The 8,271-nt window shown below is 40.1% G+C and overlaps 1 protein-coding gene across 1 annotated transcript; it reads right to left on the bottom strand.

Annotated features, from left to right (window-relative positions):
• Nucleotides 1-633: 633 nt before the first annotated feature.
• Nucleotides 634-6,552, bottom strand: C20H20orf85 (chromosome 20 C20orf85 homolog). The gene is made up of 4 exons (XM_009093279.4): nt 6,464-6,552; nt 5,822-5,903; nt 5,000-5,098; nt 634-3,159 (listed from the first exon to the last, which is right to left on the bottom strand). Exons 1-4 carry the CDS (start codon nt 6,499-6,501, stop codon nt 3,031-3,033), a joined length of 348 nt encoding a protein of 115 aa, XP_009091527.1. The 5' UTR covers nt 6,502-6,552; the 3' UTR covers nt 634-3,030.
• Between the last annotated feature and the right edge of the window lie 1,719 nt (nt 6,553-8,271).

Below are 8,271 nucleotides of genomic sequence, written 5' to 3' on the forward strand. Positions count from 1 at the left end.
TAGGCACTGGATCACTTGTCTGTGCACAGGCTGTGGCTGCTTTTCACTTTGGTTCTTTCCAAATGTACAGCAACTCTTGTACGGTGATCACAACCTCAGCAGTGCTACTTACTCAGAATCACCAGCAACTACGATCTAATAAAAAAACTTAATTCTCTGCAAAATGCATTTTAAATAAATAACAATCTTTTGCTCTGAGCTCCTGGTAAAGTATCTTATATTAATGAAATTATAAATAGCAAGTGCCAGTTCTGTGCCAGTTCTAACAGCACAGAAAAGAACACATTGTGAAGCAAAACACCAGGTTTTTGTCCCCCAATTTTGTTGTTTGTTAAATGTGAAAAAGAATTTTGAGTTCATTCTTATCACCTTAAATACAGCTGCCATTTAAGCCTTTGCTGTTATTTCATCACACACCCAAAAGAGCACCTGCAGGGACACATCCTTGGTGGCAGATGTGGGGCTGACCTGTTTCCACCTCCGGCACTGGTGCCTGGGTATCAGATCCAGTAACATTTCTGTGTGTGTAGTTCTGAAAGGCCATCCACAGCTCTTCTCTAAAATGAGTCTGTTAGCAAAGTTTACCTGAAAGCAATACTAAAGGCCAGATGGCTTCAGCTTTCTCAGAAATTTTTGTCAACCAAGGAGTTGCTCTGCAGCTCCCTGTGCTCCCCAGAAGCTTTGCAGAAGACCAAATGAAATATTGATTGGAGCATCAAAGGCATCTAAATACACTTCCATCTGTTCTCATATTTTGGTTCTGCTAACACTTTTATACAGAATTAAAATTGTTTAGACTTTTGTTGCACTTTTGAAGTGATTCAATTTTGTTTTGAAGCATTTTCTGGTGTATGAAGAATTTACTGACATTGTCCTGACCTTGGAGACATGTGATATATTACAGTGTGCAGTGGCATTTATGTACCCAAACTGGCTCCAATACATAGGTTAATTTCCACAAATTAATGGCCAGGTTTCAAACATAACAAGGTGATACAATAATTCTGTAATGATCTTTAGGATTCATAACTGGGGCAGATGACTGGACAGTCCTTTGTCAGCTGCAACTTCTACAATTTTTTTTCATGTAAAATGTTAGAAGTGTTGGGAAAAAAATAGTCAGGTTTGTAGTTTCACATAACACCAAAACCCTGAATACATGGGACAACTGACAGATTTATGACAAAGAAATGACTTAAAATTTTAGATTATATTCTTTGCACATCCCAAATGAGTGTCTATCAAAGTATCTCCTGAAGTAAAGGTACCGTAAATGGTAGAATGTACAATACAAAACCCTTAATGTCAGGACAGAGTTAATATTCGGACATTGGAATAAGAGTCAGGAATGTCCAACTGTACATGCTGGACAAAGAATTTATTTTGGTTTTCAAAATCAAACCATGCTCATCTGGATTTCGATTTCACTTCATACAAACATCCAATGGGTATGTGGTGCTTTGATTCTTTAATATAACTCTTTAAAAGCCAGTGGAATTCCCCTTTTATTTGGCCTGAATTAATGTAATTTAATTGCTACTAAATGACATATCAATCATCATTATACCTGTTTATATAAATCAGACAAGAATAAGATCTTATGACCTCAAAATAAACTGAAGAACCACATACCACATGATTAAAATAAGCAAGACATACAAACCTGGCAATGACAAGAAAGCACACTGAATTTAAATATTGTTCTTACAATTATCTTGGTTGTCCAAAGAACAGTGTACACAGGTTATGGTTAGTAGCTAAACTACAATTTAACTTCAATTTCCAGAGTCTGATTCCAAGTTATTCTTTATTCTGGTTTTTAAATAAAGTGTCTGAAGTTACTTCTGCTATGTGTTCTCCTTCTTGGGTAATCTTTCCAAAGGATATGACTCACTTCTCCATTATTTGTAAAGAGTATGGAAAAAAGTAAAATATTATTATTTTGTGGGCATTTGGAAATGGATGTAAAAAAAAAAAAGGTGGGATGTTGATCATTGTGAGTCATTTCTTGGGAAGAAGGGAAGAACAAACACTGGCTGCTGCCTTACTGCTGTGAACACCAAGGACTTAGTGCTGACTCAAGCAGTAGATATTGATGGCTGCAGAACACAAAGGAGATCCTGCAGCAGGCTTAAAGAGCAAAACCTTTTCCCTCGAAGTGATAAGGAGTTAGAGGGAGCTGCCTGTGTTGATTTCCTGGAGGCTCTTTTTTGCTTAAACAACCTTCTGGTGTGAGCACCTTGGTCAGTTAGAATTATATCATGATAACAGTTGCTGCAGCTCAATGAGTCTCCTCCTGGGTTTCCAGAAATCCTGGCAAACCTTCAGGTGCACAATGAAGAGCAAGAGTGACCTCAGGGCACTGAGGGAGCTACTCCAGTAACTCCAGAGCAATCACCTGCTGGCTCTGAGCATCTTTCCCTGGTTGGTGCAATTATTGCTATACATAAAACTGAAGCAATCCTTTGTAACCCATTTGCATACTGAATGGAAAAACCCTGTTTTGATACCAAAACTGATTTTTCACAGTGATTCAGGGTCACTGTGGCCCTTGTGTACTTTATTTCTATACTAGGAACCATTCACTTATGTGTGTAACTGCACAAAATACCTGCAAAGCACACCCAACACAAACCCAGTATATTTTATGAGTATTTTATGAACAGAGGTTCTCATGGAGAAACAACTATTAAAACCTGCATTGTCATTCCAATTTCCAATGAATACTTTTAAATTATAATCTTATTAGTGATAATAAAAATAGTATGTGCTCTGTGATCTATCTGAGTTTATTCATTGTTATTTCCAAGTTACAAGCAGAAGCTCTGAAGCAGAGTTAGCAGCCTGGATGCCAAAGATTCAATGAAGTAAAATGAAACTGTTCACACTTTACCAAAATGATTGTGGATTTTTACATAAAGAACAGAAATGCACAACAGTCCAACAGTCCACTCCAGGATATTTCCTTAGGAATGCAGATGGCTCTTTGTGCCTCTTTATTTCATAATGTCACTCAGAGGATTCACATGGTCACTTCATTCTACGGACAGCTCCTTTGCAGCTTTGGATTTCATAATGTTCAAGTGCCAGTGCTGGAACACTTGATCTCCAGCCAATAAATCCATGGGTAGTTTTAGGTACTGGAGGAGATGGAAGCACCTAAAATCAAAGTAACATGCAAAACTGAATGATGAAAAGGTTTTTGGTTGAAGTTCTGCAACATTGCCTTTTGTGCTGTAGTGTTCTAAAACCAACAATCAAGTCTTTGTTTAGTAGTGTATGTTGGATTTTTTTTCCAAATTTGGTTCAATACTAAGGACTTTAATTGCTTAACATTATTAGAATTTTTGTATTATTATTATTATGTATGGAAAAAGCTCAAGCAGAAGATCATCATCATCATCATCATCATCATCATCATCTTTAAAACAAATTAACTTCAGTAAACAGGAGAAACAGTGTTTCCTCCTTGCTGTAATATATTTGGTAGCAATGCAGCTATGAAATAATAATTTTAAATCCAAATGCCGAAGATATTACTGACCAAGCTGGCTTTTACATCAAGAACTACTTATTCATTCTACCTTTCTTCTACTTTAAAAGATGGGTGGGCAGCAAATTAATCTGCAACTAATCTAGCTAAAAAGGAAACAAAACCAAAGCCAACAGAGTCTGTTCAGTGACTGCTGTGCTTACTTTGGCTGAATCATCTCAATTGGGCACGTTCTATCATTTCAGCATCTGGGGACTTAGCAGAGAAATACACAGCAAGAGAACAATGTTTCAGTTCTCTTGCCAGAGTTGCTTCACTTTGTTCTTTGGCCAAGATTAGAAAATGTTTATGATATTTAGGTGGAGCAGTTCCTCAGAAAAGATAATTTTTATGGCCAAAAGTGCCACCCACTGAGCAGGATAATGAAGGAAATCATGTCCCACTTTTGGTCTGGGGGAGGGGACTATGCAGGAGCTTTTATTAGTCTAACCTAGAGAGAACAGATCTGACTGTTACCACAAGGTAAATGTGCAGAAAGACAGTTCTGAAAAGGATGTATGAAACTTCACTCTGAATATGTAAAGGGTGACCTAAATCACAGCCAGCCCTTCTCTTCCTCCCAGCTCTGAGGTGAAATGGAAACTCTGCTCCAACGTGCACCAGGCTCTGCATGCTTGGGGAGCAGCTGAAACCTGCAGGATTTGTTAATGCACCAACATCCTCACGGGGCTGGGACTCGCCTGGAACTGCAACTGGACTGAGATTGGAGGTTTGGGACAAAACTGAAGAACAAGGAGCAGCAATGGCAGAAATGATGCCATTTCATTGCTTTCCCACACTCAGCACTAGCTCCTAATTTTTATTTTAATTTAATCTCAATAAAAGCTTTTACTACTTCCATACCTTATCTACCCACCCTTGGAATCCTTTGAAAGGAAGCTAGTTCAGCAAGTAAGAACTTCCAATCTCCTTTATTTCCCTAATCTTCTCTAAGTGGACTAACCTTCCTTTTCATTAGCATATTCTGCTTCCCCATTTGTAAGTTTCTCTCCCAATGTCACTTCTTTAGCTGCCTGTGGACTCAACCTATTCACTGGTGATCCTGACACACTGTATTTTTAAATTAAACCATCAGTCACATTCTACTCTCCAGCTGTTTGACAGCTTTAAGACCCTGAATATATATATAAATCATATAAAACAAAATAATTATGACTTGGCTTATTAGAACTGGCTTCTTATTAATTTGTGGTACTGAAGAGGACAGTGGTATTGTCTCTGACAAAAAGCAGACTCTTAAATAAAGATAGAAAAATTACAACCATATCCAAAGGGCAATTCCTTGTCTTAAACAAATGCTTTTAAAGCATAGTTTGGCTTGCAAATGCAGTTTACTTTGACCTTTAGTTAAAGACCCCTCTCTATAAGACAACTGGTTTTCAGAGCTTGTGTGGTTTCTTAAAACAGATGTTTCTGTATTGCAATTTTAAAATCTAATTTTCTAACCTTAGTGTATTTTTCCACGGGTGTCACAGGTCGAACCTGCAGGTGATCTGGAAGCTGTAGCTTGGGCTTTGCAGCTTCTTTCTTTTCAGGTCCAAGCAACTAAAATTAAAACATATTTAATAACTGGACTCTTCATCTTTGGAAATATACTATAATATGTGAAATTCACACCATTCCCCTCATTGCTGCAGATGAACTTCCTGTTCTTTCCACCTCAAGCAGGATTATTTATTTCAGTGCTTTGGAAATTACTGGACTTTTTTTTGTTTCAGGAGAAATGCAAACTTCATTTCTAACTATGCAGAGGCTGCATCAATCCTGTTCTTTAGCAATGAAACGCTGTGATTGCAAATGCAACATCATGTGCTACTGTATTCTAATATCTAAACATCACTGAGAAGAGACATCACTCCAAATATTTTCATTTGTTGTAGATTCCCCCACTGACAATTTAATTAGCTGGAACCTTTTCCCCTAGATTTTTAAAATACCATATGGAGAGACAAAGGGGAAATATTTTCCTGTCAGTGTGCATCTAGTACTTGTTAGCACTATTAGGAGTCATGCTTCTCAAGAGAAATGTATCAGAATATGCACAGCATATAAATTACCACTTGATGTATTTTATTCAGAAGAAACCGGAATATTTGAACCATTTCAAAAGTAGTGCAGCTGCTACCTTGGATGTCAGCGTAGTAAAGCATACTCAGTACACTTCTGGTCTTCTGTGCTCTCATAATTTTGTGTCCAGATAAATTTGTGCTCAAGTAGATTTCATGTGGTGCTTGTCTTATAAGCCATATCAATGCCATTCAATTTTACCTCCTCAAGAGGTGTTTTCAAAAATCCCCATTTCTCAGCCCATCTTTTTGCAGCGTCTTTTTCGCTTTCAACACGGTTTTTCCTGAAACCAACACAAAATATTTAAGATTACTTTGAAAACTTTAATTAAGAAAAGCCCAAACACGCCAACCCGAACTATTGATGTCACAAAGCATAGAACTTTAGCTGGAATCTTTAAACTTCCATCTCAAAGCAGCACGTGTATAAACAAATTATCGTTATCTGACTCGAGCTGATGGGAAAATACTGTCCAGACGTTGGAAACACTGCATGTGAAACAGTGAACACTGCATGTAAACACTGTTTTTACACACGTAAACGCTTTTAAATCATGTTAAGAAGCGCAGGAGGTTGAAAAGTAAGCACCAATGATGCTTTCAAATATACTTTCATTTACTGTGTTGGCTGACGAGATGCCCCGAGCCCACGGCCGGCGGGGCAGGAGGGGTGCCCTGGAGCCACCTCGAAATCGAAATGACTTTGACACCAAGGCACGCTGCACCCAGCGCACACGCTCTTTGAACACAGCACAACTCTTTCAGCGCGGAGCTGAGGGCCAGGAGGGGAAGCTGGACAACAGCAGCACAGCAGCGGTACTGCCGGGGCCGGGCGGGCTGTTACCAGTTGTTGTCCTTCGCTATGAAGTTGGTGGGCTCCATCGGGCCGGGGCCGCGCCGCCTCAGGCCCGCCGCGCTCCGGGCTCCGCCGCGGCCGCTGGGGCGTTGCGGGGCAACGGCGGCGGGAGGGGCGGGAACTCGTGTGGGCGGGCACAAGATGGCGGGAGGGGCGGGAACGTGTTCGATGGAATGGTGGGAGGTGCTCACACAACCTCAGAGGGGAAGGATCCCCTTCCCTCGTCCTTTGTGAGCTCTCCGGTGGCACCACTGCCATGTCTCAGGGGGAAAAAGCGAAATAATTCCCTCTCGCTGCTTGTTCAAGGCCACTCAGGCGGGCAGAAGATGGCGGCGGGGGGAGCCCCGGTGGGCGGGCACAAGGTGGGCGGGAACTCGTGTGGGCGGTGCAAGATGGCGGAGGGGCGTGTCCAAGGTAATGAGGGGGCGTGTCATAACGAGTAATAAATTAATGTCGGGAAGTGCAAATATAGTGTTTGAAGGGAGGGATTGCCTTCTATTGTCTCTTGGAAGCTCTTGGGTGCCACCATGGCCATTTCCCAGGGGAAAAACAAGCAAAAAATTCCCACTCCCTGCTTTCTTGAGGCCCCTCAGGAGGCCTGGGGAAGCGTTAGGTAATTTTTTTGGAGCTTCTTTTTAATCTGCTGTCCTGTTCTGGGTTCTCTTGCTACACACTGAAATTGTTTTTTGATAATTTCATTGGGAAACAACACCAGTCCTTTGATACAGTGTCCATTGAGTCTCTTTTTCTCATAAATGTCCTTTAGAACCTACATGCATATGTCAGAAGTTCTGAGAAAGATCTCAACATATTTTATGGCTTCTATGTGAGAGCTCAGAATATATTCACAGCTTGTAAAGGGTTCATTGTGTTCCAATATATAATTTTTTTTGGTAATTTTATTTTCTTGCAGCTCCTGGATAAAATATTTCAACAATGAGTGGAGCCAGCTGGCTCTTTGCCCTCCTGGGTTTAAATGGTTCCCCATCCTCTTTCATGTTGTTTGAAATTGACTTGAGTAAACACCCTGGAAATAGTTAATGGGACTCACACTACTGGGCACTTATCCTTATTGGAAAATAAATGCAGAAAGGTTTTGACTTCAGCTGAGTGGTTTAGAGGCAGGTGTTTGAATGTTTAATTATTAGACTTCTTAAAAAAAAATCCAAAGTACCTAAAGCACTTAAATATTTGAGTACAAGGAGACTATATACATTTCTTAGTTATTTTCAAAGTACTAAGAATGTCTGTCTGAGTAAGAGGAGAATAAAAATGCCTTCTGTAGTTCTAAAATAGCAATTAATACTGCTCTTCTGAGTCTCTGAAAATCATTAAAGTATCAACAAATGGAATATTTCACTCACATGCCATTTCTTGATTCTGTAATTGATAATTAGGCTTGCAATTAAATCAGCTGGGTCTCCTATCACACCCATAAATGCTTACTCATTGTCCTACTTAATTAACTCCTGCTGCTTTGTCGCTTTTATCTCAGGAGTTTTCTTACTGCTTTGATGCTTTCCTTGAAAAAGATAATTTGATAATGTAACAGTAAAATCTGTAGTTTACCGTGTCAGGGCTTAAAGTGCACCAGCATTTGTCGAGAAGAAATGAGAGATGAAACTTCTTATATTGACACAGTGGAAACAGAGCTTTGTTGTGTTCAAGTTCAGTGTGTGGCAGTGAGTCCCGAGCATTCCCTGGTGCTTTGGCTCTGGCTGGATGTCTGGCAGCTCTGTAGAGGAGCTGGCAGGGCTCTGCCTGGCCTGTTGGGGTGGAAAAGGGCAGCAAAAGCC

This window comes from Serinus canaria, chromosome 20 (assembly GCF_022539315.1).
Source record: "Serinus canaria isolate serCan28SL12 chromosome 20, serCan2020, whole genome shotgun sequence".
Lineage (NCBI taxonomy): Eukaryota > Metazoa > Chordata > Aves > Passeriformes > Fringillidae > Serinus > Serinus canaria.

What these genes read in the sequence shown, in the direction of transcription:
- C20H20orf85 (XM_009093279.4), bottom strand. Translation starts at nt 6,501, where the DNA reads ATGGAGCCCACCAACTTCATAGCGAAGGACAACAACTG. An exon ending in ATAGCGAAGGACAACAACTG is followed by an intron (nt 5,904 to 6,463) that starts GTAACAGCCCGC and finishes TGTTGGTTTCAG; the next exon opens with GAAAAACCGTGTTGAAAGCG. An exon ending in TGAAAACACCTCTTGAGGAG is followed by an intron (nt 5,099 to 5,821) that starts GTAAAATTGAAT and finishes TTTTAATTTTAG; the next exon opens with TTGCTTGGACCTGAAAAGAA.